We start from the raw sequence: 25,884 nt of genomic DNA on the forward strand, positions 1-25,884 counted from the left end.
TGAAACCGCAGCCATTCTGTAACGAGCCAGGCATGCTACCAACTAAGCCACTCAAGAAACGCTTGAACCCTTTGGGAACATGCGGGATGTGTATGTCTCGTTTGGTCTTACATGGAAGGTGGCATCTTACGAATGTACGCTATGAGTCTATGTGTGTAATGAGAGAGATTAGAATTTCAGTAGTATTAATTAGACGAGTTGCAAAGTGCATGCTGCCATTTCTAACCCGCCAATTCTAATGACCGGGGCCCGCATTCCGAGTTTGCATCGTTATCGTGAGTGTCGCTATCTCCCCGCTTTCGAGTGCACCTAATTGGTGGAAACGTTGGAAAATGATGTTGCACCCTCTTCCGGTTCCTCAGTGGCAACATCTAGTTCCGACGTTTCGACCAATCAGATGACTCGAGGTCATGTGAGATAGCGACACTTCGATAATGACGCAAACTCGGAATACGGGCCCAGTACCTCCATGATTTGCGTAGGCTGCTGCCCCAACAGATGGCGCGTGACCAGTTTAAATTGTACGGAGCGACAGAGGAAGGCACGCGTGCGAGGGGAGTGCGCGCACAGAGGCACCCTAATAAATTGTGCCGCTTTGAACTTAAGAGAAACGATTTTATCCATGTCCCTACAACTGCCAGATGAATATTTCAGTCCTTAATCAACGCCCCTGTAAAATATTTATTGGACCCCTTTCTCCGGTTCTGCCACAGTACTCAGAAAATGTCGGTTCTCCCGAAGCAGGATAGACGAGATAGGTGGCTGGGGACAGCAAAATTATAATTGTTTTGGCGTTTAAGCCGACCCTATATATCTTCTCAAATGCACTGTATTTCAGCGCTGCTCTTCGATGAAGTCATCTGCTCAAGCTTTTGTCGTACATAACTTCAAATAGAATCTGAGAAAACCCCTGGTAGAAGCACCTCGTAGACTCCGCGAAAGCAAGCAGGATTAAACACGCTGGGGAAACTTGCTTCTACGTTCGTCGCGGCTACTCCCAGATTCACTTATACAATTTCTGCATGTATTTTTGCCTGTGTCACGACCGGAGTATGAAATCCCCACTGGCATTTATTGTTTTAAAGAAGATTGTTCCTGCTTTGCGAAAATAGCTCCTCACCCTTCCCCCCTTTGCCCAATGCCCGTTTTTAAGAAATATGGTACTATATTAATTCATCTCCTGAGAAAAATGTCGTGGTGTAGCACATCACATATTTCTGCTTAATATCAGGTAATTAACTCGTCCAGACAAACTGGCTAAACTTGTGTACGCCTTCGGGCGTGAGTGACCTCACTTTTTCTCCCCCGGCGAAGCCATCGTCTCATGCGATACGCCCAGATGCCTCTTCTCCGGCCGCTGGGTCATAGTGTCCGCAGCAAGCATCCTCGTTCCAAAGCAAGCCCGACTGAGCTTCAGCAAACCCAGGTAGTCGCATCACATTCGCTGAAACGCCCGAATGAAAAAGAAAGCAAAAGGGGAAAAGAAAGAAAGAAAGAAAAAAAAAGGGAAGGGTTATTAGGGAAGGAATGGAACAGCCCAGTAATGGAGTATCGGATGCGGCAGCATTTCGTGACACTTGAAATTAGATATCGACCTCGCCTAGCATATGCGTGAGGGGCCATCCAGGTTTATAGGCGTAAACCGTGGGAAAACAACAGGTGTCACACGGTGGCACAGTAGCATGCGCTATGTACAGGCGAAAGATGCGAACGCAGCAGTCACCTGGGTGGTGTGATCTTGACTCAGTAATCAACCTGTTTACGGCGTGCGGTTGGTTTTTGTATTGTTTTTGCTAGCACTTCAAGCAGAGAGACTTTACGAAATGTCCAAGTTGCGAGCAGCTTTAAACGTCTGTAACTTCGCGATTAATATGAATGAATGACGTGAAAGTAAGTGACAGCTTGTATGGACATCTGCAACTGACATTATTTAATGTACATAATTGTGTCCTTTCAAAACTGCCGCGTCAGTGCAAACATTTTGTCAGAAGCTTGTTAAGACACTTTCTAAAAAAATATTAGTGGATTTTAATTATTGTTAAATGTTTTGAACATTTATGGTTTTTATAACAAAAATATGTATATTTTTTTTTCTTACAGACAAGAATCCAATCCAAGTCAAGCATTAACACGTTCAATGAATTCTGCTATCCGTGTGAACGTTTCTCGATGCTGTCACTTCGATCCGCACTCGTTTAATCTATGATTATGGGCAAAATGGGGACCTTTGTAACTCCTTAATTTTTTACAGTGCAGAAGCATAGGACAAGTTTACTGAAATGGCACGCTACGGAGCTCCTGATCCCTGCGCCGTTCTTCAGGAACTGTTGAAGGCCGCTACGGGGGAACTGTTGACGAGTACGCTTAGATCGGTAAGCGCGTACCCGTAATCGCCTTTCTCCAGCTGTGAAAATGTCAAAGCGTCTTATGAACATTTTACTGTTATTTTGTCTTGGGCATATCTTACACTGATTTTGCAACAGATTGATTTAATACATATGGGGGCGTTGACGTCCAGCTGTGTGATTTCCGTTTCTCGCATTGTTGGTTTGTTCACAGAATTATTATTGGTGCGATTAAGGTTGCAGCACTAAATAGAGATCTTAAACTGGAAAAAAAAAAAAAAATGGCCATTATAGGGCATTTTATTGTTTGTACTTGTCTCTCTCTCTCTATGTCTGCATGTACTCTGTCTGCATTTTTTTTTCTTCTTTTACAGATCGAAGGTGTAAAGGACTTGGTCATTGAACAAGACCTCATATTTCCTCTGGATCACATCGCCAGTGCTGGTATCTTAAAGGTAGCATTGTGATTCCCGACAGTTCTGACCTGACTGAATTCTCACAATTGTACAAGCTAGTTTCCTTGAAGGCTTTGTAGGTGTCCTTTACGATATATGTTTTATATATATATGGTGCTCTTATTCCGCATCTATAATTTAAAAATTATTTTAACCTTTATTGCCTTCCTTGTTATTCTTCCTGACAAAAAATGACCTTAATTTGTTTCAATCTTGATCAATAACTTGTAAAATGCGGGAGTAGTGACTGATTGACACTCTGTCAGAAAGGTGCGTAGCTTTCCTCTGCTGACGAGTAATTAATTACTTTCTCAGTTAAAATCGCCCTAAAGTTGGCGAATTTATCTACATACATTAGACTAATGTATGTAAACGCCTCATTTAACTTATTTTCTCACGCTGCTAACAATTAATGGGCATCATTTGATATCTAGTGTTATGTTGGTTCATGGTCTCATATTTATCTTTGTTGGAAAGACTCATTAGACATAAATCAAATGTTCACATTACCCTCTGTTTCGTTCATGCCAGTAACACTGCAAAAGGAAATTATACTGCTGCATTATTAATTCGCATTTATCTGCGGTACCAGAGAACTGGTGGAGTGGAAAAGATCTACAAGTTAGAAGCGACTGCTCCACCTGCTGCCAGCAAGCAGTGAGTGTGGTTTTGAGTTTTGAGCTATTTTGTTTATGGTGCCAATTTATCCCACTGACAATGTATGCTCTCTTATCTACCTAATTTCTATTAGCTGTGCACTTAAAAATATTACCTTAGCACCTAGCCCAAGGTGTAATTCTTTCTCAAAGAAATTCGATGTTGCCCATAGTTTGTTTACTTCATGAGCATCTAGTTTGTAAGTCCTGTGCCTCAACGAGTGCTTTCATGCACTGGAAGGGGGATGCTATGGAGAATGTAAAAAAGATTGTACAAAATATTAGTCTGCTTGTGGTGCGTGTCACAACCATCCAGAGATATACTGTCATTTAAGTTTTATGTGTGATCATGCAGGTATTTCATTTACTAATGTCCATGCAGTACTAACCATAAAGTGCATTTCTTGAGAATATGTTCTTTGCAAGTGTGCTTGACTTTCCGCAGGTGTTTTCTTAATACCTACCTTGATGCCTAATGCCTACCTTGTGCCTTTACTTAAATTTGAAGAGTGTGGAAGTAGATTAAGTTAAGAGAACAGAGAAAATCATTTGCAAAATGTTACTCTTGAGCTTGGAGTATGTGCCACAATAATATATAATAATATATACAAGCACGCAGAGTTTAAATTCTTGTGCAATAATGCAAGTATTGTATATTCCTAATGCTGTGACTGCACTCCACTAATAAATAGAGTGCTGTGCATGCGTGTGCATGTGTGGTTTACAATATAATTTTTCAACTTTTTGCAGATGTGCCTACCTCGTAAGGTCAACAATTGCAAACATGAAAATGATAGCAAACCATATCACGGTCCACAAGCAGAACAAAAGGGAGTGCAAGTATTATATCATCTGTATCCCCAGAAAGGCAGGTAACTTGCATTGTATGCATATGAGAAAGCATTAAAAGAGTGTGTCAGATAACAGAAGCTCTCTGCTGAAAATATGAGTTTCTTGTGCTGACATGTTTCTAGTAGAGGAGTGCAAATAGTAATTTTAAGTACGAATTGAATATGAACACTGAGAAAAATGACTTCGAATATTGAATCGAATACCTGATAAGTGAAAAAAAAAAAAGAGAAAAAAGGAAAATGAGAAACTAGCAAACATCGTTTGTCTTGTTTCTTTCAGGATTCACATGGTATTTGCAAATAGAATTAAATTAGAATTGCACAGAACTGTATAACCTATACTGAGAAATCCAGTGCACATTTTTTACAGGATTCCGTATACCGTTTTTTTTTTGCACAGAAAGGACCTGCATGAAATTGCGTGGAGCACTCATATCTCTGCTGAATGCAGTAAATTCTTGTTAATTATGCTTTCCAGGGAGTAGAAAAAAATTTCCGAATCATTCGAAAGCTTGAATTATTGAACAAGCCTAAAAAAACTGCCAAAAACTGTCTGCATCACTGCATCGCAATAATTTTGTCTGTTGATTGCCTGCATGATGGTTGTCTGCTTTCGAGATGAAACCGAATGGAGTACATCGTTTTTCCTCGTTTCGTTGCATGCTTCGCTTTGCTCACACTGTTGAGAAGACCCTCTTCACAAGACGGCCCTGTCATGTTTTGATGATGCTTCACTGCAGTCACTAGTTCAGGCTTTGCGGTGAAGCACACAGTGCATTGAATTTGAAAATTTTCGGCCTGCTCAGTAATTTTCGAAAATTCGGAAAATAATTTTTTGGATACGAATACAAACCAAAGAACAAGCATATTCGATTCATATTTGGAATTTGAATATTCGAAAAGCCTAATTTCTAGATGTTCTTGATGTGTGCATGGAAAAATGGCTTGAATTCACGTGGTGCATATCACTTCAAAATGATTGGGGGAGGGATTAAAGCTGCTAATCTTAGTCATGGGCATGACAGTATACATATTTCAATGGAGGTGAAATACAAAAAAATGCCTGCGTGCTATGCAATGTTGGCACTCGTCAGAGAACCTCAGGTGGTCTAAATTAATCTGCTGCGTTTTGCTATAACATTTCTTACAGCCCATGTGTCACTTTAGGATGTTAAACTCCACTATTAGCAGTTTTTTAAAGGGTGGGCTAACATTCTGGTTAATGCTAAAAAAAAAATGAGCAAGATGCATACATTTCAGATTATTGTCTGGTAATCACAAAATTGTCTTGCATCTTTAAATTATTTAATGAGTATAAAACTGCATCAGGTAAAATAGGGCATGTTCACAACATAGTAGCACTTATAAAAATAGTATCTGGTATTCTCAACCATCGCTTGTGGGGGTGCACCTTTTGTCTAGGTAGACCTATGTCGGTCCGTAGTGTCTTCACTCAGGAAACATGCATGTCTTTAGTTATTGATATGTGCCTTGGTTTTAAAGCTTTGTGCATTTTCTGAACTTGGTTTCAGCACATTTTAAGGGCCTTGAATTGCTCTAGCTCATGCATTTCAGTTCTCTCATTTCTATTTCTCTTGCATTATTACAGATGCATGTTTGCGAGCAGACACTGGAGAGTGAAGGGGTGTATGGCTACGTGAAGCTGCTTGAATTTCCTCTGGGTCTGATTCCATTGGACACTGATCTGTTCTCCCTAGAACTTCCCAGTTTTTTTAACACTTTTTTCATTGTGAGTATACATCAGAGTATGCTGCTGGGCGAGTTGGTGACTAAGCATATTTGAAGAAAATAGCGCAGGAGATGAGACAAGGAAGTAGACAACACGAGCGAGTATGAACATAAGTAGCACCATCTGATTGAAGCCGCTTGTTTGATAGTTTACTGGGAGCTTTTGCAGAGACGTTTTCTGCTGACAGTAGTGCCAAAACACAAAGCCTAACTAGTAAAGCTCTTTTTGCAATTCGGCGACGTGCAATTTTGCAGTGTCATTCACCAATGCACATCTTGAGGCAAGGGTGTGCAGGTTCCTCTGAGTGTAGAAATACTGCGGGTGATATGTGTTGCTCTGAAGGTTTAAATTGTTGTCTCATTCCTGTTGAGGAGCAAGCTTTAATCACTTCGTTGTGTACTATACAAACCATTCAGGCTTGCATAAGTATGCCTCCTTATATCCTTAATATCTGTAAGCTGTAAGTTGTTGAAGGTATACAAAAATAAGGCCAGGAACCTATTAGCAATTAGAAATTAGGAAACAAAAAGTAATTACCTGGCATCAGTGCTTTAGGCAGGTTTGTCACATCTTTGAGAATGAGTCATGTGAAAACTTTAGCATTGCATATGGGTAGAAACTGAGTTGGTTTTCTGGTCATTTAAGCTGTTAAGAAGGTACAGACTAAAATGATTGCATCATGCTTTCTGATGCATTTTAACATGTTTAACAGACTTTTATCAAACCTTCATATTTATGTAACTAATGCCCCTTTAGAAGGTATTGGGCTGTTTTAGTGCTTTTGAATAGCAATGGGTGGTGAAAATTGGGGCATATTGTACGGTATTTTCTGAATTGTTATTATAAGCTCATAGCCCCAACCTTTTCATGCCCTCTGGGTTAATCAAATCAGTCTTTGAACGTCTTTTCTGTTGTTAGAACTGACGTTTGTCAATAAGAAATTCCCAAAGAGGAACATAGTCATCATGCTTTCATTCATTAGCAGAGTGCCAGAACTTTAGAGATGATCAAAATTCATTGCAGTATAATTATGATACAAATAATTGCTGCGCCCTTTCGAAGCAATGGTGGACAAGAAGCTGAAAGCTCATTCATGCCTTTCAGGAAGCATCTATGTAGCACAGAGATGCTAGTCTCTATGAATACATTTGTTCTTTTGTCGTTCTGTCTATAGGATGGTGACTGTGCCTGGACTTCCTGTGTAGCACAGTCCATACTTCAGCTTGAGAGCCTGTGTGGACCCATTAGTCACATCTATGCACAGGGTAACTGTGCTGAGGTGAGTGTGAGAATTATTTTTAGTGTGCAGGCACTAGGACCTGCATTCATTAATTTTCCTGAGCTCTGTCTCATGCGTGCATGCCCTGAAAAAAATAACTCCATTTCCTGCCAATGTGGCCATATCATGTGGCCTCATGAGGTCACACAATCCAGCTATCAGTACACAACCTTGTCACCTGTAAACTACTACTTGCCAGGGGCATACTTAGTGTTTAAACAAAAATAAAACGCTTTATTGTTGCAAATAGGATTCAAACATGCAGTGGGACTGTAGGAACAGATCAGCTTCGCTGGCCACTGTGTTAGACAATTGCGCTATTGCCGCAGCCGAACAACCTGTATGTTTAACTGCCTATCTCCCACACGGTGCTTTGGATGTCATTCTCTTCATCAACAACTTCAATCAGTGCACAATGGGTCTAGAGCACACCACTATTGCGTTGGCCTTTTAAGGTGCTCTTTAACCCTGTAGCTTCCATGGCACAATTTCTCTGCCATTGACCGCATGCTACATTGTATGAAAGCGATTGTAAATTCTAATAAAATGTCGCAAAAACAAGCCTTGCTTTATTTTGTTCAAAATTACCTTTTATGTGAAAACAATTTGCACTGAGTTGTTGATACCGGAGCATTCCTGTGTATGATGCGTTCTTACAGCATCCTGTTAACTCACTACTTCATTAGGTGAGCCTAACTAAGGTATGTGTTCTTTGTCCTTGAAGTGACTGTCAACCTAGCCTAGCAACAGAATAGTAGCAACAGTCAGATAAAAACTATATATATATATATATATATAACGTACTGGACTGCTAAAAGAGTATATAGCGAAGTATACGCTTCATTAAAGGAAACATTTTTATTTGACTCGACGTTTCGATCAGAGACCGAATCGGTCTCCGATCGAAACGTCGAGTCAATTAAAAAATGTTTCCTTTAATGAAGCGTATACTTCGCTATATATATATATATATATATATATATATACACACGTCAGAATGGAGCGGATTCAAACCTAGGCATTTCTCATGGGAAGAAAGCATGGAACTTTGTATAGCCATTGTCGCAGCTGACCACACTGCATGCGTTACTGCCATTTTTGTGCTCTGTGCAACTTCCATCTGTGCACAATAGATCCAGAATTTGGATGGCCAGCCCCCAATTGCTACTTTGCGCATTTCAAAAAGTGAGTTGGCCTACGTTCAAAACCTCCAAGTGGACACACATTCAAAACTGACTGGCCCACTCCCAAAATAGACTTAGCCTACCCTGGAATTCTGGTGGCCTACCCCCAAAACAAAGGTCGAAATTTTCTAGACGTGGATGGACAGTAGAGATCTGTCCATTTTTGCATGATGTTGTGGTGGTTGGAAGAGTCCGACCATCTTCTTTTTTTCTTTTTCTTTTTTTCACCGTTATTGACATCATATGGCATATTTAAGATTAGGCCTTCTATAAACAGCACACTAGCTAGCACACAATGACATTCTTCATTCATATCGTAGCACCAAAAGACCAATCCAACTAAACGGCCAACCAACTAGTCCAGTATTACCCAACTAGCCCAACTAGCCCAGTATTACGAACTGGACGAGGTTTCCATTACATTGACCTCCTGCAACATGGTGGTAGAGCTGGACCTTAAGGATAGATTACATCAGTTCAGTATTTGAAGCAGGCCTCATGTTATGCTATAACTTGTTGCTATATAATTTTTTGTACTGGTGGCTGTTGCTTACCACTCGCATCCAACGACGATATTTTCGTGTAGTTGATGAGACACTTCAAGCAAGTACTGTGTAGAAGAGACAGCACACAATGTCTCTGTTAAATAACTATTTAATCGGTGCTCTTCTGCATCTCTCACTGTGCTCTGTCTCTCCTGCACTGTCTCTTTGCTTATATAATTGCTTGTCCTCTCTCACAGGGTGTTTTGAAAGTGATGAAGCTGTTTCCCACTGACTTCTCCAAGCCTAAAGAGCCTTCGATGCCCCGCATCAGTCATTTGTTTCTGCTTGACAGAGGTGAGCAACCAGCTTGACACATCCAGGGAGAGAATGCAGTTTATGATGTGTTAGAAACACATCATTGTGCAATTTTTATTTCCCTTCTCACTGCTCTCTAGACATTGACTATGCTAGTGTTCTCCTGACCCAACTCACCTATTCTGGTCTTCTGGATGAGTATTTTGGAATTAAAAGTGGTAAGCCCTCCCTTTTTCTCTCATCTGCTTGTATTGTCATACTTTTTTTTTACCTGTATTACCTAGACTGTACTCATCAGCCAATCAGCATTGGCTAAATTTGGGCTGCATTGTAGTGTTAAAAAGAATTGCAGTGCTGCAACGTAAAGCGTTACTGTTTCTACGACAACAGCAGCAAACTTATATTTATGATGAGAGGTGTGTGATTGCCTGCCATTGTTCTTTCCTCTAGTGCTTACTAATTTGCAGTTTTATGTGTTAAAAGACTGTCGTGGGAGCCTTGATGTGCATGCTTCGTTTTTCTTCCTCCGGTTGCAGGCAGGGTGACTTTTGACAAGAGTGTGACTGGCAAAGACCAAGAAATGCGGCTTACCGTAAACAGCACAGATCTGGTAAGTGTTCAGCATTCACGGGGTGTTATTGTTTGCAGCAGGTTCTGATGTCTAACTGAGATCAAGCCAAGAGTTGTGTGGTGTCACAGCCCTGAAATTTCAAGAATGTATCTTGATCTACGTAGTTTAACTTATTCATGTTCGGTATTTCAGAATGCAGTCTACAGCTATCGCTGGGTGTTGAGTCTGCATTATTGATTTTTTTTTTTTTTTGTGGTGTGTTGGCATATGTGCTTGTGTAAGCTGTGTGTTAAATTAAATTAATTAAATTAAATTGGTTCACAGGAAGGGAAAGGCGCAGTAACTGTCACACTTGCTCTGTGGACACCCGAACCGCGCCGTAGGGGAAGGGAGGAGGGTGGGAATGAAAGTGTAAAGAGAGAAAGAGGAGCCGTAGTGGAGGGCTACGGAGTAATTTCGACCACCTGGGGATCTTTAACGTGCGCTGACATCGCACAGCACACGACGCCTCTTCGTTTCGCCTCCATCGAAACGCAGCCGCCGCGGTCGGGTTCGAACCCGGGAACTCCGGCACAGTAGTCGGGCGTCTTACCACTGCACCACCCCGGCGGGGCTAAGCTGTGTGTTATGTGAACATGTGAACTTTTAGTTTGCTGTCAAGAACAAAATTTATTTTCACTTTGTTGTTGAATTTATAACATATATTAAGGATGATGCATCTAGGGGATAGCTGTGACTTAGAAGAAAACAAGAAGTGTGCATCTCACTCGTACTTAACGAGAAATTGATGACTGATTTCTAATAAACTGATCTTGTTAATTATTATTCAGCCTGTACACCATGCATTCAGTAATTAAGCGTGGTTCGTTTCTAATCAACTGTCAGGGTTTACTTCCATTGTTCCGATAATATAGGAAAACAAACATATTGAAATCTAGACAAACAATGCAGGGTACAGTCAAGGAGTATTAGTTAACCAGTGTAAGGACAGTAGTTAGCATGGTCACTGGATTGTAGACCAGCAGTGGGCTGCATCGTTTAAATCATTCTATGTGGCCAGGAATACTGCACCGCACAGTAAAATGGGGCAGGTTTAATTGTGAATTCAATGGGACCCGCCAGTTACCCACGTCACAATGAATATGTTAAGCATCTATTTTTTTCTTGATGTCACAAAACACTGGAAAAGGCCTCACAAAACTAATGTCTTATTACTGGTCCTGACACATTTGTCGGATTACTATGTCTGTAGTTACTCCAGAGTTGGAGTTGGCGGTATGTGTATTTAAGAGAAGTGTCTTTCATTCAGTTTGCTATGTCACATTATTACAGGAAAGGGTGCAGGCTTTTTTCTCCTCTGACAGCTCTTTAGTCAGAGCTGTTTATGCGGCTTATTTCTACAGTACCTGAGCACTGAGTATATTTATGTGAACATCGAACCTTTTTCGTTGTTCACTGCCACCTGAGCGACTATCTTGTTTTATTTATTTTCTTCTTTATTGCTTAAATGTACAATGACGCACCAAAATGCTGCTGAATATTGGAAGTAAATAGACTAAGAAAGAAGTGACTGACCCATACTTCAGGTGCAAGGAAGCTTTTACTTGGGCATATTACCCAGATGCCATCTTTTTATTGCTTCGCAGGTCTACAAAGAAATCAGGGACTCGCACTTTGGAAGCGTCTTTGTGCAGCTTAAGGAGAAGGCTCAGCACCTGCAGTCCAAGTACAATGTGCGCATCATCTCCTCATCATTTTTCACTGCTGACAGTACATTGCATACTTTGTGCAGAGGGTTTGCTTGCTTAGTTTTCATGAGATGGGCAATGGTATAAAGTTGTTTTGGCTGAGTCATTCAACTCATTTATTTTCAAGTGCTTCACTTCTAATTGCACTGAGACTGCAGTGAGCACACTGTGTTACTTCTGATTATAGATTTTTAAGTACCAATCTTGTGTTGTGCAATAGTATTTGTCCATGTTGAACGAGTACGGAAATCATTCACTTCTGATACTTTTGTTTGGGTTACGTTTCGTTCACACCTTTGTTGCGTTTGAGCTTGCTTGACGTTCATGCTGACTACCTTAGGAATTGCACTAGCAAAATAGAAATAGCTTGCAGCTGTTTTGGCAGTAACTGTAAACATTGGATCAGTTATCATTTTCTTTCATCATATTATAAATAGATGCATACAGCACATAGTAACAAGTGTCTCCCTGAAACCTCTAGCTAGCACTGCCGGTTCTGAAACTCTGAAACTATCTCAAATATATTGCTCATACCACTTTTCAACATTGAGAATACTGAGGCGCGTGAAGAAAAAAGCTAGTGCAGTAAATAGGGTAGGGGTAATTAATATGAACGTAACTGCATTAAGTAGTTATGGTATGTTCTGATCTAAGTATCTGCGCTCACTGCGTGTATTCCTTGTCTTGCCTTGCATTGGCTGATGTGAGCAGATTGGCTCGCAATTTGGTCGCTATGTGTTTAAATAGTATCCTGTCTTGCAGGAAAGGCACGGCATGAGCATTGGGGACATGAAGAACTTTGTGGCCAATGAGCTCAAATCCCTGCAACAGCAGCACAGCTCACTGGCAGTGTGTGAGTCACTCCTCAGTACTAAATTTCTCTTGAGAGCTGCCTGGCTTCTTGCTGGTTTTTGACCCTTTAAAGGACATCATAATCAATTTTGATTTTATTGTCATAAAGTATTTCAGGGCTAGCTAACAGTGCTTTCTTCTTTTTTGAAATTTTCCAGACATTGGGTCTTGTGAAGTCATCAAAAACTCGCGCACAAATTTTGAAATGCAGCTTAGAACTGAACACAGTGAGTATGGTGATAAGAAGTTTCTGCTTGTGTTGTGTACTAGCCTAGGAACTCTCGCCTCAAACTTTTTATTGTATCAATATAATGCAAATATATTGAATTATAAACAATGTATAGACTAATTTGACTTAAAGTATACAGTATTGTGCATTTTTATCGTAAACACATTAAAAAATTTCCTTCTTAACCGGTCGCTTATTTGTGGTGAAACTGCGCACAGAGCTTGTATCTTGTGAAAACTTTTGTCTTGTAGTAAGTTTAACAGTAGTGCTTATCTGGTTTGGCCAAGTGTGATGCAAACCCACAATGTTTTGCGACAATATCAAGGAACCAAACCTGCCAACACCGAGTTGCTGCCGTTGTCGCCAAATGGGTGGCGATGGCCCCGTCTTCTGTTTGCTAGACAATAGCACACCTTCTATTGCTTGCCTTGGCGTCTTTTGTGATATGGCGCTTTTGTTTATTAACAACAGAGGGCGCAAACATCGCTTTTTGGCGGGAACTCAGCATTGATGCGGGTTCCTCAGCCTTGACGTAGATGATTATAGATTTGCAACATACATAACTGAACCAGGTACCGTACCATTGTGAAACTGACTAAGAGTAAAAAGGTATGAAAAGTAAAAATGTTAAGATGGTGAAGAAAGTGAGATTAAATTACTTTTGGTTTTACTTCATGTACAAGTTTTGCTTTTCACCTATGTTCATTTCTTTTTTGTTTCTTAGTGATTGCATATTGTTGACAACTAAGCCCCTTGGCGTACTCGAGCAAGTAGAAATGCTGCCATTATGAGGGCTCCTGTATGGGTTAGAACATTCCAGGACTCTAGTCTTGAAGGGTGCTACCCTTGTTTACTTTTAAACTGTTAAGAGCAGTCTACTACAAACATATTCATTCTTGATCACGATTTTTGCACACTGTGAAATGTGACCTTTGTACGTAATCCCAACGTGCTTATTCCTATTATTTTTCTTTTCAGATTTACTGGAGGGCTTAGAAGTAAGAGAAGGAATGAATTTCATCGAGGAATGTATTAATCGACAGGTGAGGCCACTAAACATGTGTGCATGCATGTGGGAGCTCTGTTACTGCCATGTGGTAGTATTGTAGCCTAACTGTGCGACCCTGTAGTGAGCACATGACAATGCCTTAATGCTGCAACGCATTCTTTCTGTGCATCGGTTGTAATAGTCATGACGTCTGATCTGAAGGTAAAGAGAGACTGCTGTGCTGAAGCTAAAGCTATAACAAAGAGAGTAAAGGAGTTCTTCCTGCGCTTTTCCTCTTGTTGCAGCACTCCGCAATCGGCACCTTACGCCTACTGTGCCTGCTGTCCCTCACCCAGGATGGCATTCCATTCCAGGAATACAAGTTGCTCACACAGCAGTTTCTTCAAGTGAGTTGTTTACATCTCATTATGGGCTACTTTGCGTCACATGATTTGTTTTATTTTCAGTGCTTATTTGTGCTACTTTTAGGCGCTTTGTACAGTAGCATGAAATCATTGGCATTGCTTCCTCAACTTTGCTGTCCTCTCTTATATCTCAGAGCTATGGCTACCACTACATTTGGACATTCCATCTGCTCAAAAAGCTTGGCTTGTGCCAGGAGCAAGGAACAGGCCGAGTGGCAGGAGCTGCGGCTTCAGCTATGGCCCCAACTCTGGCCAGCAAGGTGGCTGCAGCAATGGCCTCCCTACCCAGGGCAACTCGATTCAACGCTGTCACTAGGAGGCTAAGCCTGGTGAGTTCTTCCACAGCTGAGAAGATTTGTCTTGAACATGAATCCTGATCGTTGTGATTGGTGAAATCTATGCTAGTATGTGTAATATGATTGCTATTATTCCTGAACCTGGTTGGCAGAACTTGTCACAATTGCATCACTGGCGTGGTATATGTGGCATTCTGAAATCATAACTAGTTCCCTATCAGAATATTACAGTGCTCTTCACTGTTACAGCTGTATGCAATTGTATCTCTGTGCATTCAAGACGTTGCACTCTCTTTTGCAAAACATTAATGCTGTTGTGATGCGAGATACAACAGTGTAGCGACTTTTCACATGTCACTGAAGCACTGTGCAGCTCAGTTTACCTTAATCTGCTTAATCTGGGAACAAAACTGTATGTTGTGAAGGATAGATTACATATATGTATATACTAGTTCTTTTTCCCTGCCTGCCAATTCTTGTGAAATTTTTAGGATTAGTTTAAGGAGCACTTCTGCAGAAAGATAGAAAGACCAGTGTTGCTGTCGCTTTGCAACATTTTTATTGTTCCACAGTGTCACGACGTCATAACCACATGACCTCACATAGGAATTTCAAGACTCTACATTAAATTAGGCTAACAAATTGGGGGAGAGTTCAAATGAAGCCAAACTTGGTGAGGAGGTTCTTCCAGTGAGGGCTATCTCAAGAAATAGAGGCAGTTCATTAAAATAAATTTGTCACCATTGGGGTTCGAACACAAGCCCTTGGTATGCCAGATGGGCACGCAATGCATAGGCCGCAAAGGGTCGTTGGTACCAAGAAGGGCACCTAATGAATATGTTGTGGTGCACATGACTTGTTAACATGTTTGGGACACGGAATGAAAAGGTGGCGTTAAAGGCGCTAATGCATCTACTTTTAATGCAGAGAAGCTTAAGCGTTGTTGTAATTTCTCTTTAACCTCAAAAATTTGATGAGGCTATATACTGAAGGTTGTCGTCAGAAATGTGTAGTATAGTATACATAATAGCACTGTGTAGTGTAGCGAGGTACGCAGTTTTGATATCATTCTTCACAGATTCCCCCCAATGCTGGTGACAGCTATGACCTGAAGAATCCTAAAGACATGGGCTACGTATTCAGTGGGGCCTACATCCCTGTGGCATCCAGACTGGTGGAGCAGGTATGGCAGGCTCTCCTTTGGTAGTAAATAGCACATAGCGAGCAGAAGTTTTGCTGCAGGTAGCAGTTTGATGAAACTAACTTTTAAGAGCTAGTTTGTGTAATTGGCCCAATGTTTAATAGACACAGACAGCAAAGGAATGCTCATGACATTTGGTTCTGGCCATCATCCACTAGGCAGCATGCAGCATAAAACAAAACATTGTGTAGTTTCACTGCAGGCTTTCAGGGATGTCCTATGTATGTCCTGGGCCACATTTTTTTTCTCTTTCCTTCCAGAGGCCATTCCTTGCAGCAAAGTTCAAGCCTATTTTGGCCACTCAGATTCTAGATGTGCTTAAATGCATTCAGCTGTCCCATTCGTCCCATTCAGCTGAGTTGACAAGAGTGCAGGTGTTAGTTATTTTAGTTAGTTAGGTGTTAAGGATTTCCCAAAGTTTAGGGAAATCCTCCCAAGGTGGAGTAGAACTTGCAATAAGGGGGTGACTACTCATTGAAATCCACCCAAGTGCAGCCATACGGCTACAAACAAAAGCTATACAGCTTTCTCAGAAACTTCATTGTTTAAGAAAAAGTCATCCTGGTCTGGGGTGCATATCCAGCATCTGCTAGCCTTCCTGGTTAGCTCAGTTGGTAGAGCGACTGCTCTGGAAAGGAGATGGTCCTGGGCTTGAACCCCAGACCAGGACAAATTTTTCTTTAGCATTACAACAGCAAATCTGGTTTGTCTCGTGATACCTATATTTTTGCTGCCCCCCAGAGATCCAGTAGACTGAACCACTCCAAAGTAAAACGGCCATATTTTGCCATGACCAAACTTTTCCAGAATGCATATTTTTCCCTCACAACACATCTGTGGAACTGTTTGCCATCATTCATTGTTGAATGCACCAATGGAAATAGGCTCGCTGAGCTATTTCTGCAAAATATGTAACTTTTTTTTTGCCTCTCCTGCTTGGGCAGCACTGCTGCTTGCAGTGTTTGAAAATAAAAATAAAATAATAAAAGTTGTATAGCTTTCCTTTGTAGTGGTATGGCTGCTTAGGTGGATGTCAGTGAGTAATCACTGCCTTTCTACAAGTGCAAGTGCTGAGAAGAGTGTTCAAACCATTAGCTTGTTTTTTTTTATTGAAGTAGGAAGCTACTTTTTGTACCTAAATTAAATTGTTGCATATCTAGCAGGTGCATATCTACTGATATCTGCTGAATGTGTATTTCGGGTGCATGTTATTTGTACATAGTAGTATTCTAAAGTATCCACTACTTACGCATGCAGGCTGTGATCATTCCAGCACACCATCTTCTTACTCCGATTATAGCAAAAAAAGGTTCACAAGCAAATAAGCATTTACTACCATTGTATATCTGTTAAAACATCTTTTCTTTTGAGTACAGGGGACCAGTGGTGGGCATTTAGCCGAACTATGCTATTTGTAGGGTAAGAGCTTCTTGTATAGGCTGATGGGGGCACAAATTAAATGCAGCATTCCTTTTTACTTCTTTTAGAAACAACTGTTTATTAACAAGCTAATGTTAAGGGTGGTGACGTTGGTTTTTACTCTTCGGAGTCCACATTTCTTCTCCGTCTTCCTTACCAGAGTTGCCTGCCGACTCCTTTTGTTCCCCTGCGCATTCTCGCTATGCACTGCACTGCGGAAGCTTGGTAATATTTGTTTTTATTAATTTGTCAGCAATTGTCTTTCATAAAACTTTTAACCAGAATTGAGCTGAAAATTGAAGGGGAAATTAGGGGCTCGTTAGGGTACAAATAAAGGAGCCCACAGTCTACGAGTCCAAGGTAAAAGTAGGGGATATTTTTTTATGTTTTGTAGTTGATATTGGACAAGAACTAGTCCTGTGATGATTTTGGGAGAAAGAATATTAAATGCAAAGCGGAAGGAAAAACAACGCGCCGATGGTGGGCGACGAACCAGCAATCTTGGAATATCGCATCCAGTGCCCTCCCAACTGAGCTGCAACAATTGCTGTCCAACCTTCTGCTTTCTTGGGTATTTATGTTGACTGCAACTGAAACCTGAGAGTGTTCACCCATGCCACCCTTATTACGGCGGTGGATGTGGAACATCCTGTTATACCACGAGCGTCACATAGCATGTGATCATTAGGGAGGGCAGCAGCTGTGCAAGAACTTTCTTACGCCACCTTTTTGACCTCTAGACTGCCAGAACCGAGACCCTCGCTAGCTATTAAGCAGAAAATTGAAGGGGAAATGAGAGGCTTGTTAGGATACAATTAAAGAAGCCAACAGTCTACGAGTCCAAGGTAAACGTAGGGGATATTTTTTTTTAATGTTTTGTAGTTGATATTGACAAGAACTAGTCCTGTGATGATTTTAGGAAGAAAGAATATTAAATGCAAAGCGGAAGGAAAAACAACACGCCGATGGTGGGAGCTCGTTGTTTATCGGCACATTGTTTTTGACTAGTTCGTCAATATCAGCTACAAAACATTAAAAAAATATCCCCTACATTTACCTTGGACTCGTAGACTGCTTGCTCCTTTAATTTTAACCAGAATGTGAGATAAAAACGTATCTTATATTATGTAGGAGAATGTGATATCAGTGCATGGCGCAGAAAGTCTGCAGAATATTGGGAGGTTATTTTCTTAAGTGAAATACTTGAATACTGCACAGTAACTCTATGGTCAAACCTCACTATAGCAAAATGGTTTATAATGATATAATAGATGTAGATAAAGAATGACGATTCCTCTTGGATTAGTTTCACCTTAAGGCCATCATGGGCTATAACAAAGCTATGGCTATAATGAAGCAATAGCTAGCTCATTTCGACTTCATTATGACAAAGTTCAACTACTCAACTCAAGAAAAAATATGGCAGATACCCCTCAGAGGATGTCTTTCAGCCAATGGTCTCGACTGATTTCCATGACACAGCGGTTATTCTAGTTAAGCTGTGATAAATCCCCTTTCATCTGCTACACTCTTCCTTGTCACGCTAGCATGTCTAAGAGGATTACCCACGACGCCATGGAAATCGGTAAATGTCATTTTCTGCAGGAGCATTCTTCATGGGGCAAAAGCCTCTTTCCTCTTGAGTTGTATTCAACAATTCAGACAGAAAGTAAGGTGGTTTGGAGAATGTGCTCTGTTGATAGCTTGCCTAGTTTCATTTATGTTGTGTGAACATTAACAAGCATTTGTTGTTCATGTTTCTGTCTTGCAGATACTTCTGAAAGATGGAATCCATGGCTATGAAGATGCCCTAAAGCTCTTGCCTGGCTCAACTACCACTTACACAAATCCACATTCGAAAGGTGCCGAGTGGAAATGCTGATTTTTTATCTGAATTTGATTTATAATGCTACTCTGAATTATGACTAGACAGAAGTATGACTTCTGGGGATTTCCTTCTTCACAAAAGGGTGGTAGTGCACTTTGCAACTAGTATTGCTTTAAGTATGAGCACGTGTAAGCACCGCTGCGAGGCTTAGTGGTTGTGGCGCTTGACTGCTGTTACTGAGGATGCAAGTTCCATCCTGGCCATCGAGGCGGTGCTTTGATGGAGGCAAAACGCAAAGTACCTGTTTACAGTGCGATGCCAGCGCACATTAAAGAATCCCAGGTGATCGAAGCTAATAGTGCCTTCCACTATTGCATCCCTCATAATCGATGTCATTCTGGGATGCTAAGCCTGTAAACTTATAAACCAAGGTATCAGGACACTGGACTGAAACAAGAAAGGCTATCAAGTTCCCGTTCATTGGGAATACCTAGATGGCCAGCTGAAAGTTCACTATGCCACTTATTCCGGAAGCCTTGAATTGTTGAATCTGCATGTTTGCTTTGCTTGTACATGGCATATTGCTTTCAGTGATGCCACTGTTATACTAAGCCACATGATATTATTTTTAAGAATCCTCTGTGGTGGATTGGATATTTGAAATATTTGAAATGAACTAATTATCATTATTATCCACTTGGATGCAGCCTTAAAGCTTTTCCTTCCTCTCCTGTGTACCTGTATGATGACACTCGGGTAGATGATAATTTAGTAATCATGCTTTTTCCAGTGGTTCATGTTGAGAGACCTGCTTTGGTGCTTAATTCTAGAAAATTAATTTGGATGAACACCCTACAAAATCAGGTCTACTTTGGTAAACAATTTTATATATTGTTTAGTGACTAACCCTTAAAAGCAAATGTTTTGTATAACTGCAAGATACTATTTTTTAATGTTTAATGAATAATTTGATGTTCCTTTTCAGATCTTTCTCAAGCAAAGATAGTCTTGGTGTATTTTCTTGGGGGTGTGACATTTGCAGAGATTGCTGCTCTTCGACTGCTAGGAAAACTTAAAGGTAATTTTCCTGACTTGTCTTTTATGTCATGTTAAGGGTAGACTTTTTATTAGTCCTTAAAGTCTCATTTTGGGATTTTCTTTCATCATAGCCGCTATCAAGGAATGAAGAACAAGGAAGTGTTTAAGGCAGTTGAGTAAATCATTTAAGGGATAGTAAATTCATCAAAACACTTTTACATGATTTTTGCAATGTTGATTCTTTATTACTGCAATGAGGAGACAAGATGGAGACGTTTAGTTGGTAACAGGAGAGGTTGGTTATAGCTACTCAGGCTTAAGCTGACAATGCTATATAGCTCATTGAATCTCTAGCCAATTAAAAGACAACAAAATGTTGTCAAATAGGACATACCATGTGTCGCAGGGCTGCCACTAGATAAAATACTCTTGCCTTTTAGTGCTACTTGTTTTTTTTTGTTGTTGCACTGTTGTATTTATTGTATTTATTCTAATGACTTGGTCCTTTTTTATGCTACTTTCAGGCTACCACATACTGGTTGCAGCCACTTCAACTGTCAACGGCAACAGCTTGCTGGAAAATGTGATTTTGAAGGGACGATAGCGACTGTTTATATGGAGCAGTGCATGCCTGCACTGTAGCAATTGTCTGTGGTTCTTTTGCACCAAGGTGACTGCGATGATGGCTCATCTTGGACACAGTTGTTGTATTAAGTAGTGAGGAAACACTGAGACATAAAGCCATGCATAATGTAAGGCCTGTGTATGTAGATCTTGTTGGAACACATTTCAGTTGTGTATTATCTTGAGGGCAAGTCCAAAAGCTTAGAGAATTTTTACCATTGGTCATATAAATGAACACTGAAGGTTGCATGATTTCTTTAGTTGTTAATTTTTTCTATTCAGTAAGCCCGGAACCGAATTTATAAAATTTGGTCATCATTACTGTAAATCCTTTCAGTTGAATAATATAGGTAGTATTGAATTTGAATGAGCTGTGAAGAAACTGCGTTATATTACTTGCCCCTCAAATGCATCATCAATGGATCACTGGTCAGTGAGACTGCATGAGGCACACACCTTCGTGTCAAGGAGCAAATCACTTGCTTCCAGCTTAGAGTACTTGGAGTTAGTGGCTTAATAATGTTAAGCTTGGTGTTTCATAAATCATGTTTTCTGTCTTTTATAAATGAGTATGTAGATAGAAAACAGAGTATGCTTTAGTTTTCATAAATGCCTTGCTTTGCATTTCGCTGTATTTTTGTCTGTCGCAGAAATTGATGTCACTTTTTTCTAGCTCCTGGGCTGTCTTGATATCAACGAGTAACATTTTCATTGTATAAATACATCAATATCTTTGTTTTAATTGATTACAAAGGCACTAGGGCTAGTTAGAAAGACGTACATGTTAGTGGTGGGGTGGGGGGAATTGGATGGTTCGAGCACTAGATTTTTTTAAGCTCGTTAAGACGACAACATTAAGTAAAGAACCTAGCGTCGGCATTCTGAGTGAAATATATGAGCATGTTTCTGGCAGGTAATAGTTATATTACCAGACACTGATTGGTCGACAGGTTGTGTACGTCGCGAACTTTGGCCGAGCTGCCAACTCGGCGAGCTCCTGTGAGTTTGGGAGGGCGATATGCAAATCAAACCTGGCACCCTTGGATCCTGAATCAGACATGCTAGTCATGCATCCGTGATTATTCAGCTTGGTTAAAGCAGTGCTTTATATCCATGTCGGGAGGTATTTCATTATAACATGGTAGCTTACGTCTTTGTGCTAATGAGTATATGTAAAGTAACAGAGGCGTAAGTTGAGGGATTAGGGATTAAGCGAGTAGCTAAGTGAATGTATGCGATCAAGGATCTATAAAGAGAACCACAGACAAGAGCCATTAACGCTATTGTATCATTCTCATAAAGGCGGGGCTTAAGTGTCCCCCAATTGTTTTTTTTTTTATTATTTTATTGAGTCATCCTCCTACTCCAAGACCCTAATCTGTAACTGGGATAGTGCTTTTACCGAGACATGATGTGAGGACATTTTTGCAAAAATGTATGCTGTCACTTGGGCAGTCGGCATATGTTTGCCTGCTAAAATGACATTGTTACTATATATCCAAAAAGATATGAAATGGCACATGGTCTTGTGAACGACTTTTTGTGACAAGCTCTTTTGGTGGTGCTCTTCTCTTTATCCATGACCAAACTGTGCCTTTGCCCCTTCCCCCAATCCCGCCCCCACGTTTTAAGCAATGGATCGCAACTCCCTTTCTACCTCCTCTGTCCTCATGGTTTGTTGCTTTGAAGTCAAGTTTGCTCTGCACCCAACCACGCAGTGAGAGTGAAGTGGCAGTCAGCAAAACATCACATATCAAAAGCACATATTTACAAAAAAGGCAGAAACACTAGCATGCGTAAGTTGTGAGGAATTTCACTGAGAAAGCTGCTTAAGGCAAGAGATTGCCCACTATGAGACTACGCATTGTAGTTAGGTCCATGCAGAGCCTTTCACATTCCACATGCATAGATGAAAGCCTTTCACTCATTTTCTACATTTAACTTTTCCCCTCTCCTTTACTCAAAAAGGTGCAAGTTAACTTCCACTACAGACTGCAAAGTTACCAGCACACATTGATGTCATACCAACAGAATATATTAAGCGCAAAATGGCCTATTGGATATGAGAGACGGTGGGCGTCTACAGGCTCATTTTTTATCGCTTTCAGTTGAGTTTTTCATTTTAACAATTACTTTGCTTTTTTTAGAGAAAAAAATGTAAGAACCGCATAATACACTACTTCAGCACTCTTGGGTACATCCACTCTCAATTCCCCTTTTAAAGCACCTGGCCTTGCTAAAGGTGCCCTCCTTCTCATTATTATTTTTTTTTTTTTTCTTGTCAGCGCGTAGTGATGAGACTTTTCATTCTTCTGAGCAACAGGCATTCTGTGTCGGAGTTTTGAAAGTGTGAGGCGGATGTGTGACTGGGCCGAGGAGCGAGAAAGGCATAAATGAACAAGACAAAAGGCCACCGGAGAGATATTGCCAGCGGTCCTCGCTTGGGAAAGGAGAGTAAACTGCATATACACAAAAGAGGCGATGCAGCAACATGGCTGCCAACGGATGTTGTCTAACACGCTCCCCCGAAGAGATTTTCGATGGGTATCATGTTAATGGTGGTGTTTCCAGGGTACATGCAGGTACACAGGCCCGGTCCAACGTTGAAGTGACGTGGAGTCTCTGGCATAAACTAAGGCATGTGTTTTCAAGCATTCCTCACAAAAGAACAATTCGTTCTATGAGAAGATCACACTTGCCAGTTAGTGTCTCAGCGGCACCAATACGCGCATTTTCACATCATTACGCAATAATTATTTCGCCCCCTGCCCCTTCGTTTCACTTACTACCCAGCTGCACTCCCCTGAGCGCTGCACCCGGTGCAGACCGCACCCCCCCGCACCCCCCTCGTGACACCACTGGTTGCTGTGTCACTTGTGTCTCTATACTTTACTAAAGTGTAGCGTCAGGACATGTAAAACATTCGTGGAGACTCTTGGAAGTTTGTTACCTGTTGCATGCAGTTCATCAGGATAACAGTTTAATAATAGTATTGTTATGATTTGTTGATACACTATTGAGAATATTTCTTGCAGATGGAAATTGTCACATTAGTGGCATTTTCTTCTCTCTTTTTGTCCAGCATATTATACGTTTCTCACTAAAATGGGCATTAAAACTTTAGGACATTGCACAGGTGACAGTTTAATAAACAGAAATTGAATAGAAGTGGTTTTTGCGGCCTCTAATTTATAAAGTGAATGTATTATTTATTCTGCTCAAGCGGCATTTTTATCTGGCATAGAATGGAGTTCAGAGGTATGCTAGATTTCTCCTGCAAAAAGATGGTAACATCTCGTCTGCGTCACAAATCACATTCAAACAAAGGCAAGACCACCTTGGCAACACTTCAGGATGTTTGACTTGAAGCATGCAAAAAGACACAGACGGGCGGAGATGAGATGACTATGTCAAACATAGTTAACCAACTGACTCATGCCTATACCTTATAAATACTGTATCAATGTGAGCTTTAGTATTAGTCTCCATTTGTATAGCTGTTGCTTTGCTACTTAGTTGCTCTTTGTTTTAATGAAAGTATGGTACTCATACAGGGCTTTTTATAAGGGCACTTGGGAGAAAGAAAAACACTCTGCTAACATCTCCCATCGCTCTGCCTTCATTCTGCATGAAGGCCAGTATTGACCAATCTTGACCATGTACTTGTAACTGCAAAGAGGCAGCCTCTTCTGCCAACTGCGTTGTTCTATGCACACTTTTGTGCATACTGGTACTGTTGACTTCATTAATTTGGCTCATTTTAAATGTGTCAGTTTGAATCTGATGCATTGTGTAATAACATCAAATTAAATAATTTTTTTTTTTCTCGGTGTCTCATACTGATTGTTTGCATTCATGCTCAAAAATTTGCTAATGTTTTTGCAATGCCTATGTGCACTGTATGACATATTCAGCATTTACCCTGTGTGATAATGTCAGTGCCGCAAGACTTTGTAGGCAAGTGTTGTGCACTAAAGACCATCTCCAGCTTGACCTGCTGTAGGCTGTGGTTCTGCTATCCATTCATATGGCAGGGAAGGTTACACTAACCACTTCAATAGAAGACTTCCCTATTAAAACTTTCACGATGAGCATAAGTGCTTTTAATTGACCTGTACATAATTCACTGTAGTTAATATGATGAACGTTTGACATTTCGCGTTTGTAAGGGCGAGATATTTTTCCACACAAAAATAAAATTGGTGTGTTTCAAGATTTGTGGTTGTGGTAAAATTAAGGCTAATGATCAAGTGTGTATCTGGTGCTGAACTAATGTAAATGTTTTGTAGTGTATTTGAGCATCAGTATGGTGTTTTGTTATGTATAGTACATTCTGCAAGCTTATATCTTCAAATTTCTTTGAGATTTGTCAGCTTCAGGAATGATATGAATGTGAATATATTCTAAAATTTTGCATCGCTTTCTGTTGTCATTTGCAATATTAAAGAAATTGCGCAAAAATTTTATCATTTAGGGTGTGAAGGTGGACTACCTTGTGTATCTTGTTATAACATGGCCGAGTTTGAGCTACACTTTTTTTGATCACTTTTATTTTAGTTGAAGGGTGGCTTCTTGATTATCCATTGTCAGTGCACATTAAAAAGTTCCAAGTAGCCAAAATTACTGTGCAGCTCTCCACTATGGCGTCTTTTGTAGCTTATGTGTACCGCTTGGATGTTAAAAGGACCATGAAAAGCTATTTTCTAAGACTCGAAGGTGCGCGTGAACAATCGGTATTCCATCAGCCCTCTACACAGTGCGAACAGTTTCAATCTAGCTTCACTAATACCGAAGGTATCAGTGATAAAAAATGATGCTCCTCTTCTGGCACCTCAACTTAGTTCACTTTTGCTCTATATATAAAAAAATAAAAAAAAAAAGGTTGCTACGACGCCCCACTACGTCCTGTCTCACCCTCGGCACTTGCAAGTGCCCAATGAGAGGGCACACCTAAAAGCCCAGTTGACATCAACAGGAAGGGGACAACTTTGAAAGAGCAGCAAAGTGTTGCCTTAGCAGTTGGCAGGAGGATTTTTAAAAAATTTGAATAATACAGGGCCCATGCAGAGCTTTTAAATTTGACTTGAATACTTGCAATCACCACCGGTACACATTTTTTGTATTTAAGTATAGCCACAAATATCATTTCAGGGCCCTTTTAGAGTAGCACTGAGGACAAAATGAAAGTGGCCTGTATCGATCGAGTACTTTTCTATTGCACATAGAGGCCACTCTCAACAAAAATGGAAAAACAGAATGCCGGCGATGAGTGTCATCATTACTGGAAGATCTTGCAAATGAACTGCGATTCTTAAACACAATTTTGTGTGTGGATCCTAGAAACT

The 25,884-nt window shown here is 40.6% G+C and overlaps 1 protein-coding gene across 2 annotated transcripts; it reads left to right on the forward strand.

Annotated features, from left to right (window-relative positions):
• Positions 1-2,123: 2,123 nt before the first annotated feature.
• LOC146197415 (vacuolar protein sorting-associated protein 33B-like) lies at positions 2,124-25,159 on the forward strand. Of its 2 annotated transcripts, XM_084599229.1 has the most exons (19): positions 2,124-2,372; positions 2,720-2,800; positions 3,393-3,457; positions 4,207-4,324; positions 5,917-6,057; positions 7,232-7,336; positions 9,263-9,359; positions 9,461-9,538; positions 9,857-9,930; positions 11,538-11,624; positions 12,402-12,492; positions 12,650-12,718; positions 13,699-13,763; positions 14,014-14,115; positions 14,268-14,462; positions 15,508-15,612; positions 18,821-18,911; positions 19,863-19,955; positions 20,440-25,159. In XM_084599229.1, exons 1-19 carry the CDS (start codon positions 2,280-2,282, stop codon positions 20,517-20,519), a joined length of 1,830 nt encoding a protein of 609 aa, XP_084455355.1. In that variant the 5' UTR covers positions 2,124-2,279; the 3' UTR covers positions 20,520-25,159. The 2 variants fall into 2 exon arrangements, with proteins under 2 accessions (XP_084455355.1, XP_084455356.1); XM_084599230.1 differs by lacking the exons at positions 2,124-2,372; positions 2,720-2,800; positions 3,393-3,457 and having other exon boundaries at positions 4,207-4,328.
• Positions 25,160-25,884: the final 725 nt, after the last annotated feature.

The sequence above is a fragment of the Amblyomma maculatum genome, chromosome 3 (assembly GCF_055883805.1).
Source record: "Amblyomma maculatum isolate TAMU_Amacu chromosome 3, ASM5588380v1, whole genome shotgun sequence".
Lineage (NCBI taxonomy): Eukaryota > Metazoa > Arthropoda > Arachnida > Ixodida > Ixodidae > Amblyomma > Amblyomma maculatum.

Bases quoted from the DNA above. Each gene is read 5' to 3' on its own strand.
- LOC146197415 (XM_084599229.1), top strand. From the start codon at position 2,280: ATGGCACGCTACGGAGCTCCTGATCCCTGCGCCGTTCTTCAGGAACTG. The intron at 4,325-5,916 runs GCAGGTAACTTG...GCATTATTACAG, and splicing joins TCATCTGTATCCCCAGAAAG to ATGCATGTTTGCGAGCAGAC. The intron at 9,931-11,537 runs GTAAGTGTTCAG...ATTGCTTCGCAG, and splicing joins CCGTAAACAGCACAGATCTG to GTCTACAAAGAAATCAGGGA.